General features: G+C 49.0%; 1 protein-coding gene across 1 annotated transcript in view; it reads left to right on the forward strand.

Annotated features, from left to right (window-relative positions):
• Positions 1–14236, forward strand: part of LOC137525493 (guanylate-binding protein 4-like) — a 300578-nt gene extending 286342 nt beyond the window's left edge. The window contains exon 10 of the mRNA XM_068246612.1: positions 14052–14236. Coding sequence (XP_068102713.1) covers positions 14052–14225 — 174 coding nt within the window. The 3' untranslated portion in view covers positions 14226–14236. The remainder of the gene's footprint in view (positions 1–14051) is intronic.
• Positions 14237–23958: the final 9722 nt, after the last annotated feature.

The raw sequence follows: 23958 nt of genomic DNA on the forward strand, positions 1-23958 counted from the left end.
AAAACTTGAAATGCAAACGCATTCGATTCTGAGAAAGATGCTCTCAGGAGCACTTGCAATCTTGGAGACTTGGAACTAGGAGAGCTGCAGCAGTAGATAAATGAGGAGGAGAGGTTACTTAAACTAGAGGGGTAGAGAAAAACCTAGGGAGAAAAACTGTTATTTAATATTTAACTATTTCTGTGAGGAAACGCGGAAAAGCCGCCGCAAAAGCTCAGAGTGAGGCGGCTGTTTCTGCGTCCAACATGGCGGCACAACGCGGAGAAACCGCCGCATGCCGCATGGGCAGAGCGGTGGAGTCCGCGGTGGAGGCGGCAGATTGCACGGATGGCAGAGTTGCTGACAGTGCAGCCGGACGCGGGGAAACCGCCGCTCCCTTAGAGAGCGGGGCGGCGGTCCCCGCGCTTGAATCAAGAATCACATTGCAAGACATGTCTGGTGTGGCTGGGACTGCTAGTCCACACAGATTCAGAAGGACGCGCGCGCGCGCTCAGAGGCAGAGCTTATATGACAGCCAGAAAAGGGTCAGCTGACCAGGCCGGTCAGCTGACATTTTCACCACTTTCCATTGGTCCAGCACTTAGGGAGGCGCTGGAGAGTACCTCACTATATATACTGGGTGCTGGGCATTCTCTGGTTGTCTGCCGTTGCGATCACTATGTGGTAGCACTCAGACCTTGTCTGTATCTGTGTTCTAGCATAGTTTCCAAAGGTGTTGACATCAAGGCGTTCACACCTTAGCATTAGGAACATTGAATTGTATTATTTGTTATGACCTTCTGCCTGCCTGACTATTTCTCTGAACTCTGATCTTGTACCTTGCTATTTCTGATATCCTGTTGCCAAACTCTGCTCGTTCCTGGACTCTGTACTTGCATCCTGATTCTGTACCTTATCTGTCTGTGTGGTTACGACCTGGCTTGCCGACCTCGAGAACTGGCCTTACAGTTAGAGGCAGTTCCCAGTCCCGTTAGTGACACCCTCCCTCTCGGGTGTCACTCACGCTCTGACCTTCCTACTCATAGCCTAACTCCTCCCTCCTGGAGAGTCTAGGCCATAGGAAGGAGCATTCTTCTGGTGTAATACTCAAAGTATACTGTTGCATCTCAACACTCACTTGTTCTCCTTGGTGTCCAGAGGTTAGTAGATATATCTGATTATCGGTGATACTGCAGATCACCAATAATCGGGTATATTCTGTATTCCTGGTGAGACTGCATTTCACCGGTAATCAGACCCTCTCTGTTACACCGATCGTTACAGAACGGCAGACCAATACAATATGGACGCACGCACTGACCGTCTGGGCGCACTTGCCACTTCGGTGGACAACATCAACCAAGTGCTGGGTAATCACAAAGCCTTAATTAATGCCCTATCAGGGTCTATACAAACCCTCCAGACGTCAGTGGATGAGGTGCGATCCCCTCCTAGCTCTGATATGCGTTTGCCTGTACCTGAGAAATTTTCTGGTCACAGATCAGACTTTCGAAATTTTAGAAGTAGAGTGTTATCTTACTTTGAGTTGAAACCCCGATCTTCAGGAACTATGGCCCAAAGGGTCACATTTATTAAAACTTTGTTATCAGGCGATTCTCAGACGTGGGCATACAGTTTGCCCACTGGAGATGTAGCCCTCTCTTCTGTGGATGAATTTTTTAAAGCCATGGCAGTAATTTACGACGACCCAGACCTTGCCGCGACCTCTGAGCGGAAGCTTAAGTTATTGCGTCAAGGCAAGGGTCCGGTCGAAGATTACGCAGCCGAATTTAGGAGGTGGTCAATTTCAGCCAGATGGGACACCTATGCCCTATTAGATTGTTTCTTATCAGGATTGTCAGACGAGGTTTCAGATCTCATGCTATGTTTTCCTGAACCTAAGACAGTTGATGAGGCCATTTCATCGGCCATTCACGTCGACCGCAGACTGCGCTATCAGAAACAGACCCGGGGTAGTAGTCATGTAAGAATGGTGTCCTACGCTGCGCCGCCAGTAATTCCACCTCCTCCTGTCTCGCCTCCACCCGAACCAATGCAAATTGGTCGGTCAAAATTATCCCAAGTGGAGCGAAGACGCAGGATGTCTGAACGTCTGTGTCTTTACTGCGCAGAGGGGGGTCATAGAGTACGTAATTGCCCCAACAAGCCGGGAAACGCTACTGCCTAGGAGTTGTAGGGGGTAGCACCCTAGGCACGCAGCTTTTACCCCTAGAAGATAGACGATTACTCCTTCTCTGTGCAGTCACATGGGAAGACAAAACTGAGATTTCTGAGGCTTTTGTTGATTCTGGCTCTGCAGCTAATTTTATGGATTTTGAATTTGCTAAGAGATTGGGCATTCCGTTCACCCCATTAAAACCACCTATTCAGGTTACGGCAGTAGATGATTCCCCCCTGCAAAGTAATCATCCGTTGTCCCAGACACCAGAGGTGGAAGTTACTATAGGGGTGTTACTTACAGAAAAACTACATTTTTTTGTGTTACACATGACCACCTCCACAGTCATCCTTGGCATGCCATGGCTACACTTACACTCTCCTCAGATTAATTGGGCTACCGGTCAGCTAACTAGTTGGTCAGATCGCTGTTTTCAGCAGTGTTTAGGGAGAGTGACATTGGGCCAGACCAAGATCCAGTTGGAGGGGGTACCAGTACAATACTCTGAGTATTCTGATGTGTTCTGTCCCAAGGCTGCAGATAAGTTACCTCCACATTGCCCATTTGATTGCCCCATCGATCTCCGATCTGGTTGTATGCCCCCTAGGGGTCATCTTTACAATTTGTCTGGACCAGAGAATGTGGCCATGCAGGAGTACATTCGTGAAAATTTGGCCAAGGGGTTCATTCGCCCTTCTCGGTCGCCTGCTGGCGCAGATTTCTTTTTCGTTAAGAAAAAAGATGGAGGCCTGCGGCCTTGCATTGATTACCGGGGCCTGAATAAAATCACTGTGAAGAATCGCTACCCTTTGCCCCTGATAGATGACTTGTTTACACAGATTACCGACGCTAAGATCTTTTCAAAGTTGGATTTACGGGGTGCATACAACCTGGTGCGGATCAGAAAGGGCGATGAATGGAAGACGGCCTTTAACACGCCCGACGGGCATTACGAGTACCTGGTGATGCCCTTCGGGCAGTGTAACGCCCCGGCCGTCTTTCAGGAATTGATCAATGAGGTATTCAGGGAGGTTTTGGGCAAGTTTGTGTTGGTATATCTAGATGATATACTTATCTTTTCTAACAACCTCTCCGAGCACAGGGCACATGTCAAATTTGTATTGGATAAACTGAGATAGAACATGCTTTATGCCAAGTTGGAGAAATGCATTTTCGAAGTAACATCTGTCACCTTTTTAGGGTACATTATTTCCACCTCGGGCCTGTCCATGGATCCTGCCAAGGTTTCTGCTGTGTTGGAATGGCCTCAACCAGTGGGGTTAAAATCTCTTCAGAGATTTCTAGGCTTTACCAATTACTATAGAAGGTTCATAAAGGGGTACTCCACTGTTGTTGCACCCCTCACCTGTCTCACTAAGAAAGGGGCATATACCACCCACTGGCCTCCAGAGGCGTTGCATGCATTCTCCACTTTAAAAGATTTGTTTTGCTCGGCACCCATCCTGAGACACGTTGATACTTCCTATCCCTTTATTGTTGAGGTGGACGCCTCGGAGGTTGGGGTAGGGGCTGTGCTGTCTCAGCGGTCAGGGTTACAGGGCAGACTACACCTATGTGCCTATTTCTCTCGTAGGTTCTCTCCGGCAGAGAGAAACTATGATATAGGCAACAGGGAGCTCCTGGCCATCAAACTGGCCTTTGAAGAATGGCGTCATTTTTGGAAGGAGCTGAACATACAATTACAGTTTACACTGACCACAAAAATTTAGAATACATCGAGGGAGCTAAAAGATTAAGCCCCCGTCAGGCCCGATGGTCATTGTTCTTCTCGAGATTCAGATTTATAATTGCGTACACCCCAGGGAGCAAAAACATTAAGGCAGATGCCCTGTCCAGATGCTTTGAGCCAGAGACAGCACAGCCCTCCCCCCCAGAGACCATTGTTCCCCAGAAACTGGTACTAGCTACAACTGAGACTTGGGAAGATTGGACAGAGACTTTAGGTCCCTTTCAGCAGGACGTCCCGGAGGGGAAGCCCAAAGGGGTTATGTTTATTCCACTGCCATTTCGGCTTCAGATTTTGCAGATGTTCCACTCACACAGGAATGCGGGACACCCTGGGGCCTCCAGAACACAGGACCTTGTAGCCAGATGCGCTTGGTGGCCCTCTCTGGCAGCTGATTGCAAGGAGTTTGTTAGAGAGTGTGTGGTGTGTGCGAGGAGTAAGCCCTCCCGGCTGGCACCTGTGGGAAGGTTGCAGCCTTTGCCCACCCTGAGTGAGCCATGGACCCACTTATCCATGGATTTTGTGGATGAACTCCCCAGGTCTGAGGGCATGCCGGTCATTTGGGTGGTAGTCGACCGCTTTGGTAAAATGGCCCATTTTGTGCCCTTGAAAGGACTCCCCTCGGCCCAGGAATTGGCCGATTTGTTCATCATCCACGTTTTCCGATTGCATGGCATTCCGGAAAACATAGTGTCAGATAGGGGAGTCCAATTTGTTTCCAGATTTTGGAGGGCATTTTGTCACCAAATGGGCATGGAACTGTCATTTTCGTCGGGCTACCACCCACAGACCAATGGTCAGACGGAATGAGTCAACCAATCATTGGAACAGTTTTTAAGGTGTTACGTTGCAGAAGCGCAGAATGATTGGGTAAAGTTCTTGCCCTTTGCAGAATTTGCGCACAATAATTTAAAAAGTTCCTCTTCAGGATTTTGTCCATTTCAGGTAGTGACCGGGAAATTGCCTAAATTCTCCCCATTGCCAGTCGCCTCCACTCCGTTTCCAGCTCTGGAGGCCTGGCAAAGATCATTTAAAGATACATGGTGGATTGTGAAAAATAATTTGGAGAAGGCATTTCAAAGTCAAAAGGTCAAGCTGACTGTTCATTGGAGTGGAGGTTTTTGCCAGGAGATTTAGTCTGGGTGTCCACACGTCACTTGACCTTGAAACAGCCCTCAGCTAAGTTGGGGCCCAGGTATGTGGGTCCATTCCCAGTGACCAGAAAGATCAACGATGTCACTTATGCCATTGACCTCCCTGCCAGTATGTGCAGCGTGAGATCTTTACACGTGTCCCTGCTTAAGCCAGCAGTTCATGTGGGTCCCACTCCTCCTCCTCCTGTGATGATTGATGACCAACCTGAGTACGAAGTAGAAAAGATTTTAGACTCTCGTATAGTTCAGAACTCAGTACAATATCTGGTTCATTGGAAGGGGTATGGTGTCAAGGAGAGATCATGGGTACCTGAGTGTCGCATGCTTGCTGACAAATTGAGAAGGGAGTTCCATGCGTTGCATCCTGAGAAGCCTGGTAGCTCAGAGTGAGGAGGCTGTTTCCGCGTCCAACATGGCGGCGCAACGCGGAGAAACCGCCGCATGCCGCATGGGCAGAGCGGTGGAGTCCGCAGTGGAGGCGGCAGATTGCACGGATGGCAGAGTTGCTGACAGTGCAGCCGGACGCGGGGAAACCGCCGCTCCCTTAGAGAGCGGGGCGGCGGTCCCCGCGCTTGAATCAAGAATCACATTGCAAGACGTGTCTGGTGTGGCTGGGACTGCTAGTCCACACAGATTCAGGAGGACGCGCGCGCTGAGAGGCAGAGCTTATATGACAGCCGACCAGGCCGGTCAGCTGACATTTTCACCACTTGCCATTGGTCCAGCACTTAGGGAGGCGCTGGAGAGTACCTCACTATATATACTGGGTGCTGGGCATTCTCTGGTTGTCTGCCGTTGCGATCACTATGTGGTAGCACCAGGGGCGGACTGACAACTCATGAGGCCCCCGGGCAATAGGATATTTTGGGGCCCCCATGCCAGTGTTTCCCACCTTTCACGTTATATTTTTACAGACTAAGATATAATAATTTACTGACAACAGTAAATATGTTACATTTTACACTGATAAAAACCCCTGCACCGCGCGTAGTGCGGCGCGCCAAAAAATGGGTGTGGTCACGCAACAGAATATGGGTGGGGCAAAATATACATGACCTTAGCAGTGGTGTAAAAGGTCTGACGGGGAAGTTTGAACTCTGCCATAGTGTTTCCTCGCAAAATACATGTAATCTTACAGCATTTCACCGAAAATCCATGCAATTTGGCAGAGGTTCTTCCAAAATACAGATAATATGGCAGTCGTTCCCCCAAAATAGACGTTATCTGGCAGCAGCGGTTCCCCCAAATACACATAATTTGGCAGCGGCTCCCCAAAATATGCATAATCTGGCAGCGGATCACCGAAAATACATGTAGCAGCAGTGGTTCCCCCAAAATACACAGAATCTGGAAGCAGCAGTTCCCCCATTATACACAATCTGGCAGCGGTTCCCCAAAAGTACACATAATGTGGCAGCTGTTTCTCAAAATACACTTAATCTGGCAGCAGCAGTTCCCCAAAAATAGTTACTCTGGCAGCAGTTCCCCCAAAATAGGTGCCCCCAGTATAGGTAACCAGGTCAAAAGATATCCCCAGTGGAAGTAACCAGGTCTATAGGTGTCCCCAGTATAAGTAGCCTAGTCTACAGGTGTCCCCAGAATAGATAGCCAGGTCTATAGATGTCCCCATGTAAGATAGCCAGGTCTATAGATGTCCCCAGTTAAGATAGCCAGGTCTATAGGTGTCCCCAGTATAGGTAGCCAGGTCTACAGGTGTCTCCAGAATAGGTAGCCAGGCCTATAGGTGTCCCCAGTACAGATAGCCAGGTCTATAGGTGTCCCCAGTACAGATAGCCAGGTCTAAAGGTGTCTCCTGTATAGATAGCCAGGTCTATAGGTGTCTTCTGTATAGATAGCCAGGTCTATAGGTGTCTCCTGTATAGATAGCTAGGTCTTTAGGTGTCCCCAGTATATGTAGCCAGGTGTATAGGTGTCCCCAGTATAGCCAGGTCTATTGGTGCCCCCAGTATATACAGCCAGGTCTATAGGTGCCCCCAGTATATGTAGCTAGGTCTATAAGTGCCCCCAGTATATGTAGTCAGGTGTATAAGTGCCCCCAGTATATGCAGCCAGGTGTATAGTTCTCCCCAGTATATGCAGCCAGGTGTATAGGTGTCCCCAGTATAGCCAGGTCTACAGGTGCCCCCAGTATATGTAGCTAGGTCTATAAGTGCCCCCAGTATATGTAGTCAGGTGTATAAGTCTCCCCAGTATATGCAGCCAGGTGTATAGGTGTCCCCAGTATAGCCAGGTCTATAGGTGCCCCCAGTATACGTAGCTAGGTCTATAAGTGCCCCCAGTATATGTAGTCAGGTGTATAAGTGCCCCCAGTATATGCAGCCAGGTGTATAGGTCTCCCCAGTATATGCAGCCAGGTGTATAGGTCTCCCCGTCATAGCCAGGCGTATAGGTGCCCCCAGTATATGCAGCCAGGCTTGTAGTGTCTCCAGGAGGGGAGACAGCCAGTGAAGAAGGGCGATTTGCATAGCAGCGGAGAAGCGGAGAAGCCCAGACTAGTGGCACACAGATCAGCGCTCCCTCCGGTGGCTGAACAGCGGTAAATCTCCGCCCGCTGTCAGCCGCTGCACTGACACTTTACCGATTCTGGATGGGAGAGCCAGGAAGGGGGGCCCCAAGGTGAGAGAAGGGGGGGAACTTCCCCTCTTCTCCGCTGCTCTGCCCATCGCCCTCCTTCGCTGGCTGTCTCCCCTCGTGCACAGGGCTCTCTGGCGGGCGGCGGGCCCCCCCTGACCACGGGCCCTCGGTCCGTGCCTGAGTGCCCTAATGGTCAGTCTGCCCCTGGGTAGCACTCAGACCTTGTCTGTATCTGTGTTCTAGCATAGTTTCCAAAGGTGTTGACATCAAGGCATTCACACCTTAGCATTAGGAACATTGAATTGTATTATTCGTTATGACCTTCTGCCTGCCTGACTATTCCTCTGAACTCTGATCTTGTACCTTGCTATTTCTGATATCCTGTTGCCAAACTCTGCTCGTTCCTGGACTCTGTACTTGCATCCTGCATACAGTTAGAGGCAGTTCCCAGTCCCGTTAGTGACACCCTCCCTCTCGGGTGTCACTCACGCTCTGACCTTCCTACTCATAGCCTAACTCCTCCCTCCTGGAGAGTCTAGGCCATAGGAAGGAACATTCTTCTGGTGTAATACTCAAAGTATATTGTTGCATCTCAACACTCACTTGTTCTCCTTGGTGTCCAGAGGTTAGTAGATATATCTGATTATCGGTGATACTGCAGATCACCAATAATCGGGTATATTCTGTATTCCTTGTGAGACTGCAGTTCACCGGTAATCAGACCCTCTCTGTTACACCGATCGTTACAATTTCATATTTGTTAGGAGGCCATTGGTGATGGCCCCGCATTTGATCTCGGGTCCACTGTAACACTGGGAGCTGCCTTGAAAGGGTAGCGTGGAATATTCCACCCTCATTTATTTGCAAAGCAACCTTGTTCAGTGCTAGGAATAAGGCCCCGTTCACACTTGCGGTTTAGTAAAAACCGCACCGGATGTCCGGACCGCACCGTATCCGGACCGGACCTGATCCGTACGGTTCCTATCCGGATCCGGTCCGTTTGCATCCGGTTTCCGTGCGGTGTGAACACGGTTGCGGTCCGGATCCGGTTTCTTAAGGAGATAACATCCTTTTAATTACCTGGGGTCTGGGAGGTCAGCAGAAGGGTCTGGGGTCATTGTTGGAGACAGGTGGACGTGTGGAGACCATCCGTGGATACAGAGACTGCAGTTGGGACCATGGATCCAGGCATTTTTTACTCGTAAACCTGGGAATTCTCTCTGTTGTTTGCCTCCTTCAGACATATCAGACATGTTGCTGGCAAAAAGAGCTCCAGCATGAAATCGCTGCTGCCCCACTCTTCGCTGGGCCCATGTGGTCCCCATCCAAAATGCATAGGAAGTGGGGTAGAACGTCCGGTTTTTGTAGCCAGTGTGTTGTGCGCTCTCCGGCTCTCTTTGCTTTGTATTGGCCGGATGGTGCAGTCCGGCTCCGCTCCGGATACGGCTGCCGGAGGAGCCGGACCAAAAAATAGCGCATGTTGGAACGGACGCCGGAGTCCGGATCCGGCCCGGATCCGGTCCGGCTCCGGTCCGGCAGAACGGACGCATGTGAACGGACGCATAGGCTTTCATTGCCATGCCGTGCGTCCGTTCCGTCCGTTCTGAAAGCGGTCCGGCTCCGGCACGGCGATTCCGGACGGCCACCGCTAATGTGAACCGGGCCTAAGTTGCTCTTCCATAGTTCATGTGTATAGAAGGGGTGAGATCAAAAGTATGAAATACTTAGTGGGGGCTACAGAAGCACCAGATGAGTCGGCAGAAGTGACTTCCTATGATGGCATATGATGATGGTGATACAACCTAGGAAGTAAACCACAGTAACATAGAAGGGTCAGTAATAGCAGCTATGACACTGACAGCAGGGGGAGGAAAGTAGATGCTAACCCATCCCAAGGCTGACAAGCCAAAGAAGCAGAGGTAAAAGTACAAGCACAGGCACTTTTCTTAAAGGAATACTGTAGGGAGGTCTGGGGAAAATGAGTTGAACTTACCCGGGGCTTCTAATGGTCCCCCGCAGACATGCTGTGCCTATGCAGCCACTCACCGATGCTCCGACCCCGCCTCCGGTTCACTTCTGGAATTTCCGACTTTAAAGTCTGAAAACCACTGCGCCTGCATTGCTGTGTCCTTGCTCCCGCTGATGTCACCAGGAGCATACTGCGCAGACCCAGTATGGTCTGTACCTGCGCAGTACGATCCTGGTGATATCAGCGTGAGCGAGGACACGGCAACGCAGGCGCAGTGGTTTTCAGACTTTAAAGTCTGAAATTCCAGAAGTGAACTGGAGGCGGGGCCGGAGCATCGGTGAGTGGCTGCGTAGGCACAAGATGTCTGTGGGGGACCATTAGAAGCCCCAGGTAAGTTCAACTAATTTCCCCCCGACTCCCCCACAGTATTCCTTTAATACAACAGTAGGGGAAGTGAAAGATAAGGCTCCAGGACAACAGCAGGAAAAGAAAGGAAGAATGGTTGTGTGGAGCTCTCCAGTCTGGAGCGTCATCATTCTCAAAACAGATAAACATGGCATGCGTGTACCATTTCCCACTGAGCAATTTACAGAAGACAGTCCAGTCCAGATCCCATTTAGGAACAAATTTCCTGCTCTTACATATACAAAACAAACAAACAAAAACACATTGCTACCTGAAATCCACTGAAGGGGGGCCAATGTTATCCTCTGCTGTTCCACCTATGCCTCCTCCCCCTATTACTTCACCTTCAACATTCATGGCAAATGGTTCTTATCATACCACTGCTAGTCAGTCATGAAGCAGTTAGGAAGTTTCTGGTCATGGCAGAAGGATCCATGGGCATTGCCGGATTTCAGGCACGGCCACAAAGGCTATGGCTTAGGGCACCAGGAAGCAAGTGGCAGGCAGTGGGCTGGCACACTCATGCACTCAACCTGCCAAACATGTAAACTGCAGCAGCAGTCGGAAAAGGGTCTGGGACTCAGGGGATGAAGAGGCAGCAAACGGGAGCAACTCGCCTGTGACCTGAATGACTATACTGTGTGTGCGGGGTGGGAAAGGGGGGGGGGGGGGGGTTCTGGCATCCTATACTGGGTTTTGGGGGTGGGAAAAGTGGGCTCTGGCTGACTATACTAAGTGTGGGGAGGGAGGGGGGCTCTGGCTTACCATACCAGGTGTGGGGTGGGAAAGGGGGGCTCTGACTGACTAGACTGTGTGAGAGCAGGGCCAGATTAGTATTTTTTACCATCCAAAGCCCACTATCACCAGCTGCCCTTGGACCAACAGCATCCTAAACATGATGGCAGGGATTAGATCGTAGGTTTATCTGAGGACTGTAAGTGAAGTGATGGCAGGGATTACATTATAAACTCCTCTGAGGACAGTTAGTGAAGTGATTAGACTGTAAGTTCCTTGGCAAGCGGCACACTTAGTGAGTGACAGTGACTGTCAGAGATCACTGTATATGCCCATTCACTGCCCCTTCTTCCCCAGAGTGCCAGTTCCGGCTCTTGGTAGCTGCCCACCGCTATTTCCAAACTCTGTGTAGCAGGTCAAATGTTCGGCAGGCTAACTGCTACTGCCACCCTGCTGCCCGCAGCCCACCCCTTACTTTTCTGGTTCCCTAGGCCATGGTTGTTGTGGCCTTGCCTGAAATTCTGCCATGCTGTGGGGTTCTGGTATGCTATACTGGGTGTGGTGGTGGGTATTTTTAAGCACTCTCCCTGGGAGCAAATTCACCTAAAAAGGCAACTGAGCACCAGGATTTTTTTTTTAATGAACCTTCCCATTAGGGAGGTTTATAATGAAGTGTGTCACTACTTACCTACGGGGTGCTTCTCCTCAGACTGACTACATCTGCTGAATTTTTTAGTGCCTTGTGTGCAATGCACTGCAATGCATGCCAGGGGGTTCAGGTGGGATCACCTCTGTACTCACATCCACAGACTACATCTCCCAGCATGCATTGCGGCACATGCGAGGCACTGCTGGGAACTGCAAATCTTGGCAGATGAGGACAGTATGTACAGAAGATGGCATGTCCCATACAAGCCAGGAGCCACAGGAGCAGCACCCCATAGGTAAGTACTGGGGCTCACTATAACCCCACCCCCCTCCCCATTGGCACACCACATTACAAACCTCCCTTATGGGAGAAAAAATCCTGGTGCTCAGTTCCCTTTAGCCAGAGTTGGAAGAGGAGGAGGACAAATAGAGGAGGATGAGGGGGGAATTTTTGTAAACATGATGCAAGACATGTCGACCCTCAGCTTCTACTGCCGCACACCAGGTATTGTCTGGGCAGGGGACCAACTATTGAGGAGGATAAGCCCAGGGGCCAACTATATCAAATGCCGGTGCAGATGTTGCAATAATTCTGTAGGAACCTTCATATTCGTAGTATCAAAAATAGGGATGGTCAGCAGGGTCAGACTGGGACACTTGGGGCCCACCAAAAGAAATTTCAACCTGGGGCCCACACATCCCATGATTGCAGTGAAAAAAAGGGCGTGACCATGCACCAGAAGGTGGGCGTGGTCATGATGTATTATGGACAGGGCCAAATGTACATGATCTTAGCAGCATTGTAATTCAGAGACACTGCTGCCCAGCAAAACTTTGCATAGAGTCCCCTCCTTCAATTTAAAGTAATGTCCTACTTTGCAGAGGTTGCAACCGCAGAGGTTGCGACCACATTGGGGCCCTTGGGCCAAAGGGGCCCCGAAGGGCCCTCCCTCAACTACAGTATTACCTCTCTATTGGTCCTGTGCTCATAATAATCACTTCTATAGATACTTTGAACAGTGGTAATCATTAACAAGCTATTTCCCATCCCCTTCTTGCACCTCTGACACTGTAGTTGCCATTGGCAGGTTTTGGTGCGTCGTATCAATTGTTATGTATAGAGTGCTTTGGGGGCCCCATTGTAAAATTTGCATCGAGGCCTACAGCTCCTTAGCTACACCACCGCTCTCAGCATGAGTGATTACAGCACTGAGAAGAGAATTTTTGTGCTGCAGGAAGCAATTGGAGCTCTGTCAGACAAGGAGGGGGGGCCCACCAGAGACCTGGAGGCGGGGCCCACCGAGGGAAAAAACTGTGCTACTGTGGCCCAGTCCGACCCTGATGGTCAGAATTCCCAATTCATTGAAAATCTGAGATTTTATGTGGAATTCCGAAAAATTTTGAAAATTGCAATTTTGAATAGCAAAATCCCAAAATTGTAAGTTGTTTGTGAATATATTTTTGCATTAACCATAAGATTATTTATAATTAGTGCGACCTGGCAAAAATATGTTCACAGTAAGTTACAATTTTACACAGAATTTTCTCAATCATGTCACTTGAGCATGCTCACTAGATGTTTTTTCATGTCACTTGAGCATGCTCACTAGATGTTTTTCACTATTTATAAGAACGGCTGTACATCAATGGCTCATGCTGAAATCTTTTGAACACCTATTTTTAACTTGTGGGAGGATTTTATCTTTTGGCCATCTATTAGTGTACGGATACCTTTCGTCCACCACTTATCCTCTTATCTAATATATTATTATATTATTATTTTGCTTATTTTGCTCTGACTGCACTACCCTAGCCACGAGGCTATTAAAGGAGTTTCAAGGTGAATTAAGCAAATGCTTTTTTAGTTACCTGGGGCTTCTTCTAGCCTCTAGAAGTGTCTGTGTCCCCTGCTGCAGTCTTTAATGGATCCAGCGGCTTTTGAACATGCATGTGCTCGTGCTCACGTCACCGGGGGTGTTGTGTGCATGTGCAGTACTAGCCAAAGGTAAGTAAAAAAAAAAACATATGCTTAATTCACCTTACAACTCAATGGGCTAGTGCACACCAGAGCGGTTCTGCAGCTTTTTAAAAAATGCTTGCAGGGGGAAAACCGCTTGGCTAATGAAAGTGAATGGGATGGTGCACACCAGAGTGGCTCGTTTTTTCCACAAATGCAAACTCCCGGGCTGCAGCATTTTTTGGATTTCGGAGGCGTTTCTGCCTTCAATGTTAAGTATAGGAAAAATGCAAAACACTGTGAAAAACGCCAGATCAGAGCGGTTTTCCAGGCGTTTTTGTTACAGAAGCTGTTCAGTAACAGCTTTACTGTAACAATATATGACATCTGTTACACAAAAACACTCCAAAAAACGCTAGGCATGTTTAGAAAGCCGCTCTAAACATGCCTAGGAATCGCTCTGAAATCTGCTTCAAAAACCTCTAGCGTTTTGCGGATCTGCTAGAGGTTTTTGTGTGCACTGGGCCTAAGGATGGTGCATTTTAATTAGCCAAATATGGTTGAACTCGATGGACGTATGTCTTTTTTCAACCAAATTAACTGTAACTATGTTGCTGACATGTTGTCAATTGTAGCCAGACATGTTGCTGATACATATCCTCTGGTTGTTACTGTTTACACAGGAAATGCATTTATACATGGAGCAGAAACTTCAACAACAAGCTGAGGATTTCCAAGCACAAATAGATGAACTTAAGAAAGAGAAAATAATTGAAAAAGATAAAGAAAAAGAAAAAGAGAAGAATCCTCAATGGGAAAAAAATTTGTTTAGTAGACTTAAGAGGTTTGCTCAGTAAAAAAAAAAATGCAGAGGTCTATTTGCAAAATGTATCTCTCTGACTTGTCATAGGTATAATAAAATTCATTTTATCAGTAAAGGAGATGATGGAATCTCAACTCATTTATTAAGGTGCCCGTACCTTGGCAGATGGGGCAGCAGATTCGACCATCAGATAGATCCCTCTGGAATTGAATCTGATCAGAGAGGAATCTATTGCTGCCATGCATCTGCACACAGATTTCCAGATTTCAGCATAGGGAGCACATACAGTGGGTTGCAAAAGTATTCGGCCCCCTTGAAGTTTTCCACATTTTGTCACATTACTGCTACAAACATGAATCAATTTTATTGGAATTCCACGTGAAAGACCAATACAAAGTGGTGTACGCGGGAGAAGTGGAACGGAAATCATACATGATTCCAAACATTTTTTACAAATAAATAACTGCAAAGTGGGGTGTGTGTAATTATTCAGCCCCCCTTAGTCAATACTTTGTAGAACCACCTTTTGCTGCAATTACAGCTGCCAGTCTTTTAGGGTATGTCCCTACCAGCTTTGCACATCTAGAGACTGAAATCCTTGCCCATTCTTCTTTGCAAAACAGCTCCAGCTCAGTCAGATTAGATGGACAGCGTTTGTGAACAGCAGTTTTCAGATCTTGCCACAGATTCTCGATTGGATTTAGATCTGGACTTTGACTGGGCCATTCTAACACATAGATATGTTTTGTTTTAAACCATTCCATTGTTGCCCTGGTTTTATGTTTAGGGTCATTGTCCTGCTGGAAGGTGAACCTCCGCCCCAGTCTCAAGTTTTTTGCAGACTCCAAGAGGTTTTGCCCTGTATTTGGCTCAGTTCATCTTCCCATAAACTCTGACCAGATTCCCTGTCCCTGCTGAAGAGATGCACCCCCCGAGCATGATGCTGCCACCTCCATATTTGATAGTGGGTAGTGGGGATGGTGTGTTCAGAGTGATGTGCAGTGTTAGTGTTCAGCCACACATAGCGTTTTGCATTTTGGCCAAAAAGTTCCATTTTGGTCTCATCTGACCAGGGCCACTTCTTCCACATGGTTGCTATGTCCCCCACATGGCTTGTGGCAAACTGCAAACGGGACTACTTATGCTTTCTGTTAACAATGCCTTTCTTCTTGCCACTCTTCCATAAAGGACAACTTTGTGCAGTGCACAACTAATAGTTGTCCTATGGACAGAGTCTCCCACCTGAGCTGTAGATCTCTGCAGCTCGTCCAGAGTCACCATGGGCCTCTTGACTGCATTTCTGTTCAGCGCTCTCCTTGTTCGGCCTGTGAGTTTAGGTGGATGGCCTTGTATTGGTAGGTTTACAGTTGTGCCATACTCCTTCCATTTCTGAATGATCGCTTGAACAGTGCTCCGTGGGATGTTCAAGGCTTTGGAAATCTTTTTGTAGCCTAAGCCTGCTTTAAATTTCTCAATAACTTGATCCTTGACCTGTCTTGAGTGTTCTTTGGACTTCACGGTGTTGTTGCTCCCAATATTCTCTTAGACAACCTCTGAGGCCCTCACAGAGCAGCTGTATTTGTACTGACATTAGATTACACACAGGTGCACTCTATTTAGTCATTAGCACCCATCAGGCAATGTCTATAGGCAACTGAATGCACTCAGATCAAAGGGGGCGGAATAATTATGCACACGCCACTTTGCAGTTATTTATTTGTAAAAAATGTTTGGAATCATGTATGATTTTCCTTCTACTTCTCACGTGTACACCACCTTGTATTGGTCTTTCACGTGGAATTCCAATAAAATTGATTCATGTTTGTGGTAGTAATGTGACAAAATGTGGAAGACTTCAAGGGGGCCGAAATACTTTTGCAACCCACTGTAGATGGGGAGAGAATGACTGGGAAAATAAAATGCCATTACTGCCTTGCACCACACTGAACCTTTTTGAGCAAGATCGTTCCGGCATTCGGATCAATATTTAGAATTTATTTTGACAAGAAATCAATTAAAATTACAATTGGGCAGCCATGTTGCAGCATTAAATACAGGCTGATTTGATCATTATGATCGAGTCTACCAGGTATCAATGCCGCAAATCAAGTACATGTGGGCATCTTTACTCTGTTATTCATCTCGTGTGTATTTGTTCTTAAAGGACCACTACAGTGAAAAAAGTAAGCAGTCAAAATCTGCTAAAACCAACAGTTTTTTTTTTTTTTTTTCAAACTCAGCATACCTTCAGTGTATATCCCGATTGATTTCAAGGCTTCACAGCAGTGCTCCTCATGTCGGGTAAAGTTTGCGTCACAGTTTGAAGAGTCATATTTTATTAATGATGATCAAAGAAAACAAAAATAATAACAGCCAACATGAGGCGATACAGAGATTATGCCATATATTGGAATAAATAGTGCACTACATATCCACACACCCATTCAGCGCTGTCCCCAATCACCCCCTCCCCAGCAACCTCGACCCAAAGTCACCTCCATCCCACCAGCAAGCAACTTCTGGACGATAACAGACACAGGCGCCCACAAAGAGACAACAAGACGATGAACCGACAGATTTTGAACTAGCCCATCTCCATATGGGGGATTTTCAGGCTTTTCTTTGTTTTCAAAAGCATTTCCTGAACAGCAGTTTAACCGCCAAAAAAGTAATATACCAGCCAGCATATATATACCCCTATTCCCTTGAACACTATTTTTATGGTTAGATTTAGTAACTGCCATTCAGGCAATGCTTTTGAAAACAAAGAAAACCCTGAGAATTCCCCACGAGGAGTACAGATGGGCTAAAGCATTCTCCAGGCATTCGCCACTTCAGACAAATACATGGAGGATTCGGTTCGCCCCTATACATCATCACTGAGCTAAATTTTGACCCCTTACCTCACAGTCAGCAGACACATGGCAGCCAATCAGCTAGCACCCCCTCCTGGACCCACCAGTTCCCCCCCCCCCCCCTGAGACAGCAGCCATATTAGACTCATTCTGTGGCTTCACTGTTAGTGAGAGCAGGGACAGTGTGTTGTGACAGAGAGCGTTAGGTAGGCCTGTGTTCTGTGTTCTCAGTGCAGATTCTTGCTGCTACCACATTGTCCTGAACAGCTAAGCCCTTCTTAGGGCTGATACATTGTTTTTCTTGCTATTGTATTCCTCTTCTGTGGCCACTGTAAGTGCACAAGTTAGCTGTTGGAGACAGTTCTGCTGGACCTAGTAGTGCAACAACCATAACCGAATAATCCTTCACCACCACTACTGGCATCTAGTATCCACTGTGCCCTGTGTAAACCTTAGTGCAGTAGAAGACAGGTCTGCTGGTCATAACCCAGTAATCTTTCAAACCACTGCTGGCATCCAGTATCCACTACTGCCCCCTGTATAAGGCCTCAGTGCAGAATCAGTGTTTTTTGGTCACTTAACTGTCATTGAACTACCTCAGTCTGACCATAGAGGCTGGAAAACCACGATCGCCTGCACTCCCATGATTGTGCGTGGCCCAAGCATGGTGGCCACTACACACCACTGCACAAAGACAAAGACTAAAATTTGTGTCTTGGAGGAGTCAACTAGTAAAAACAAAGATATGTTCACCTAATCACCTGACATAATCAATAAAGGTCGTCTGTCAGTGTGAAGCGGGCATAATCCTTAAAGGGGAACTGAAGTAAGAGGTATACAGAGGCTGCCATATTTATTACCTTTTAATCAATACCAGTTGCCTGGAAGCCCTGCTGGCCTATTTCTCTGCAGTAGTATCTGAATAACACCAGAAACAAGCATGCAGCTAGTCTTGTAAGATCTGACTTTAAAGTCTGAAACAGCTGATCTGCTGCATGCTTGTTCAGGGGCTATGGCTAATAGTAATAGAGGCAGAGGATCAGCAGGGCTGCCAGGCAACTGGTATTGCTTAAAAGGAAATAAACATGGCAGCCTCCATATACCTCTCTCTTCAGTTCCCCTTTAAACTACCTGATCAACGTGTACACACACCGGAGATTTTTCAGAAATCTCTTACCAAGGCCACGTACCTGGCCTTAGGGTGCCCCTGATCTATGAAATGGGGTGCCCAGCAGAAGTGCCCCGAATGTATGGGCACAAGTTATCAGCAAACGCGGCCGCCGTTCGCTCACATACAGCGTTTGCATACATTTCCGGCTCCCGACATCACACTTAAAAACTGACAGCATGCGTTGCCTTAATCCGCCCCCCTGCCGCCTCCTGCTCTAATCAGAAGCGTCGGAGCACCTGGCACGGGGTGTGGAGTTGCATTGAACGGCAGAGGGCTGGAGCCGTGGAGCGTGAGTAGCTCCGCCCCCTGCACAGCGTGTGACCCGGGCCACCAGGCGAGCACATGGCATCATATTGGCGGCACCGTCCGCACCCGGCAAAACTTTAGCCTGCCGCCAGACCATCAGGCACACCAGCCACAGACTGCTCCACGCCTCCACCAACCACCGTCTGGCCTCTGGCCTCGCCGCCTCACCACCGCTCGACCAGTGCCCCACCACAATGCCTCTCTCAGGCAGGTTTGGACTGGTGACTGTGCCACTGCCTGTCAGAGTGGCTGACTTAGTCAGTCAGTACACCCCCGTCCCTCTCCCTTGCCTGCCGCTGCCAGATGCCCCAGACCACCTCGTGGACACTGACTGGTCCTGGACAAGGAAGGAGGCAAGCAAGGTGCCACTGCCTGCAGCCAGATGCCAGAGGCCACACACCAGGCAGCCTGCAGCCAAGAGCATTCGTCATTCACACAGTAAGTGGCACCCTGGCCCAGCAATTGCAAGTGGCGGGGGTTTGGTGGGTGAGGGGGTGAGGAGAGTGCAGCACTGTCTGCAGCCAGAGCCAGCTAGCCACACACAGCCAGCCAGCCTGCAGCCAGCAGTAGCCACTAGCCAGGTGGGGGGTTGGGGTGGAGGAGGGGAGAGAGTGCAGCCAGAGCCAGCTAGCCACACAGCCAGCCAGCAGCCAGCCCAGTAGTAGCCACAAGCCAGGTGGGGGTTTGGGATGGAGAAGGGGAGAGAGTGCAGGCAGAGCCAGCTAGCCACACAGCCAGCCAGCCTGCAGCCAGCCCAGTAGTAGTAGCAGCCACTAGCCAAACAGCACCTGGGACTGGCTGGGCCTGTGTGCTGTACTTTCTCTGTGTACTTATCTCTGCTACCTCCAAAATGTACAGTATGAGCTGTTTTCTGTGCCTGCACTGATGGTAAACTAGCTGCAGTGTGTGCTGATCTATGCTACCTCCAGTATGTACAGTGAAAGCTGTTACTTTGTTTGTACTGATAGTAAACTAGCTGCAGTGTGTGCTGATCTCTGCTACCCCCAGTATGTACAGTATAAGCTGTTACTCTGTGCCTGTATTGATAGTAAGCCAGCTGCAGTGTTTGCTGATCTCTGCTACCCCCAGCATGTACAGTATAAGCTGTTACTCTGTGCCTGTACTGATAGTAAACTCGCTGCAGTGTGCTGATCTCTGCTACCTACAATATGTACAGTATAAGCTGTCCTCTGGTGCCTGCACTGTGTGTGCTGATCTACCTCCAGTGTGTACAGTGTAAGGTGTTACTCTGTGCCTTTACTGCTTGTAAACCAGCTGTATTGTATGCTGATCCCTGCTACCTTCAGTATGTACAGTATTAGCTGTAAAGCCTGGTACACACATACAATTTTGATTAGCCAATTTTAGCTCTGTTCATATTCATTGTCTGTTGGCCCACTTACTACATGGGGGTGGTAAAATTGGTCAGTGATTGACCAATCAAAATTGTATGTGTGTATACATCTTTAATCTATGCCTATACTGATTGTAAATTATCTAAATAAAGGACAGGGAGCTCCATCCAATATTTCGATGTGCAGGCCCGTTATCTGTAGTTTACACCGCTGCTAAGTTCATGTACATTTGACCCCACCCATGACCACGCCCACGCACAGAATGGCCACACCCATTTTGCTCCACCTGGTGCCCACAGGTGCCCCCGATCTTCAAAGACCCTAGGAACGCCCCTGTTTCTTACACCAATTTTGGAATGTAATGTGATTTCTGCCCTTTAGCGATTAAAACATGACTCTACATCAACTACGTAATTTTTGGTGAGACTTTTGCCATGGATCCCCTCTGACATGCCACAGTCCATGTGTCATTTTTTATTCCCGCAAGCCTGTCTGCAGAAACTGCCCACTATTGCAGATAATTGGGCACTCCAGGCACTGAAATTTACCTTCATAGCCACATATCACATCTTTGCAGAAGAGGGAGGGTTAGCTTTAGGAGGGGAATTTAGGGTTAGGTGTCACTGGGGTAGTTAGGCTTAGGCTCCACCAGGGGGGTCTTAGGGTTAGGCACCACCAGGGGGGTCTTAGGGTTAGGCACCACCGGTGGGAGCAGTGGCGGACATACGGCCGTGCAGGCCGTGCCGCCGCACGAGGGCCCCTGAAGTTCCGTTGCTTCAGAGGCCCATTAAGTATTGCTGGTTTTTTTTATTATTTTTTTTTTCCTGGGGGGCCCCGACTCCAATCCTCCCCCCCCCCTCACCTCGGGGCCCTCCCTCATGCGGCGGGAGAGCGGCAAATACAGGAAGTCTCCGGGGCTCCAGCAGGCGCTAGAGGCTCAGCCGCTTGGTCTCCGATGTCTCTCTCCTCTGTATACTGCTCGCTACTAAACCAGGAAGTAGCGAGCAGTATACAGAGGAGAGAGACATCGGAGACCAAGCGGCTGAGCCTCTAGCGCCTGCTGGAGCCCCGGAGACTTCCTGTATTTGCCGCTCTCCCGCCGCGCATACTGGGAGGGAGGCCCCCGAGGTGAGGGATGGAGGATAGGAGTCGGGCCCCCTACCCGGATAGCTACCCACCCACCCGGCTACCTACTTACCTACCCACACGGCTACCTACCTACCCACCCGGCTACCTACCCACCTGGCTACCTACCCACCCACCAGGCTACCTACCTAAAGACCCACCAGGCTACCTACCTACCCACCCACCAGGCTACCTACCTACCCACCCGGCTACCTAACCACCCACCCGGCTACCTAACCACCCACCCACCAGGCTACCTACCCACCCGGCTAAGGGCTACCTACCTACCAACCCACCAGGCTGCCTACCTACCTACCTACCCACCCGGCTAAACCCAGCCACCCACCCACCAGGCTGCCTACCTAGCCACCCACCCACCAGGCTACCTACCTACCTACCTACCGGGCTAGTTACCAACCCACCCACCAGGCTACCTAACCACCCACCCACCAGGCTACCTACCCACCCACCAACCAGGCTACCTACCCACCTGGCTACCTACCCACCAGGCTACCTACCCACCCACCCACCAGGCTACCTATCCACTCACCCACCCACCAGGCTACCTATCCACCCAACTACCTATGGGAGCTGCGCGCCGGATGGAGGCTGGGACAGGAGGTCTGCTGCTGCAGGTGAGTTTTTTTTTTTAATTTATATTAACAGGTGTATGTTCTGGGCAGGTCTGCCACATGATTGCACGTATTTTCTGGGCATATCTGCCGACATGATTGAATGTATTTTCTGGGCATATCTGCCGACATGATTGAATGTATTTTCTGGGCATATCTGCCGACATGATTGAATGTATTTTCTGGGCATATCTGCTCACATTATGTGTATTTTCTTGAGAAAACCTGCACAAGGTAGGGTACTAGTATTGTTTAAAAGGCAACTAGTATTGTTTAAAAGGAAATAAATATGGCAGCCTCCATATCACTCTCACCCCGGGTTCACTTTAAATTACAGTTAGCTCCGCCCTCATCCGGTCATTGCCATGCCCATTTTTTGCCTCGGCGCTACGCACCGCAGGTTCTATCCACACCCATTTTTTGCTTTGCTCTCCGCAGGTTATAGCCACACCCATTTTTGCCATAGGGGCCCACAATTGCAATTTTGCACAGAGGCCCACTGCTGGCTGTGTCCGCCACTAGGTGGGAGGTCTTAGGTTAAGGCACCACTGGGGGGGGGGGGGGGTTGGGGTCGAAAGGTTGGGCACCACTTAGTGGAGGTCTTATGGTTAGGCACCACCGGGGGGGGGGGGGGGTCTTAGGATCAGAAACCAATGGGGGGGGGGGTCTTAGGGTTAGGCACCACTGGGGTGGGGGTGTCTTAGGGTTAGGCACCACCGGGGGATGGGGTGACACACGGAGCCCTGTGCAGCCACGCCTTTCCCCTCTTCTCATACCCCCCCCAGCTTGAATGTACTGTGGCCTGGGGTGCCCCCCTGTATTCCCCTCCCATCTTCTGTTTCATACCTGCAGATCAGCGCAGCGAGTGGAGACAGACTTGCAGATCAGCACAGGACCCGGTGGACAGGGCGGTGCAAAGTAAGCATCCCCAACTGACTTTATATGCGGACATGACGTCACTCATCAGTTCCTGCATTTGAGGTCTGTCTCCACTTACACCGCTAATCTGCAGGTCTGTACCAGAGGAAGGGGGAGGAGGCACTCTATCTATCTATTGATCGATCGATCGATCTATCTACCTACCTACCTACCTAACCACTCACCCACATACTGCTACCTACCTACCTACATAACCACTCACCAACACACTGCTACCTACCTACCTAAAACTACACATACTGGGGCCACCTTACCACCTATACTGGGGGCACATTACTACCTATACTGGGCCCACCTTACCACCTATACTGGGAGGCCCCTTACTACCTATACCGGGGGGGGGGCACCTTACCACCTATACTGGGGCCACCTTACCATACTGGGGGGCATCTTACTACAAATATTGTGGCCACCTTACCACCTATACTGGGGGGCACCTTACTGCCTATACTGGGGGACACCTTACCACCTATACTGGGGGAATCTTACCACCTTTACTGGGGGTGTTTCTGATTTCTGTGGATAATCAGCACCGGGTGTTAAAGAGAGTAGGGTAGTGAGTGTGAGAGTAGGGTTAGGTTTGGCCATAGTAAAATATCTGTAAACATTACTGATATTTTACTATCAAAATGCAGTAGTAGAATATTGCTACTGAATTGGTACTGACCCTAACCAGGATTCAAACCCTGGTCTGTCAAAGGCAGAGTCCTTAACTAGAACACTATCCAGCCATATATTTTCGCTGGTTTTTGCCCTCTAAACTTATGGGTCCTTTCACACCCAGGCGGTGCAGTGCGTCAACATGACGCACTGCTACTGCAGCCTAATGAAGTTTCATACTTCCTATGTTGAGGTACGCTGCGCTGGAAGTCCCTAATCTAATGCTAGCACAGAACTATGTTACCCTGCGTGATCCGCAGGGTAACATCGCGGTAACGTTGCGGTGCACATGCATGAAAGCATATTTTTACAATACGCTTCCATGCACTTCTGCATACCCCGAAGCAGTAAGTGACTGCACGGATGCGTCACTTCCTGCTTGGCTGGTGGCCGGACAGGGAACACTGTGTACTAATGCAGTGTTCCCTGAAGGCCTGTTTCTGGCGGGGAGGTGCGGCGGGCGCGATGAACCACATCACTGCCTCCAGTTTTCAGCGTGAAACCGGCCTAAGTGCATCTTATATTCCGGAGTGTCTTATATTCTGAAAAATATGGTAATTTAAATGAAAAACAAAAAAAAAATGGGGTGTTCAAAAACTTTTGGGGCTCGATTCACAAAACGGGGTTAACTGAGTTTGGACGTCTTAACCTTTAAGACGTCAAAACTGCAGGGCAAAGGACTTTGTGTGCACAAAACGTCACACTGCGCGCAATAAGGTGGTGC

Source organism: Hyperolius riggenbachi, chromosome 7 (genome assembly GCF_040937935.1).
Source record: "Hyperolius riggenbachi isolate aHypRig1 chromosome 7, aHypRig1.pri, whole genome shotgun sequence".
Classification (NCBI taxonomy): Eukaryota; Metazoa; Chordata; class Amphibia; order Anura; family Hyperoliidae; genus Hyperolius; species Hyperolius riggenbachi.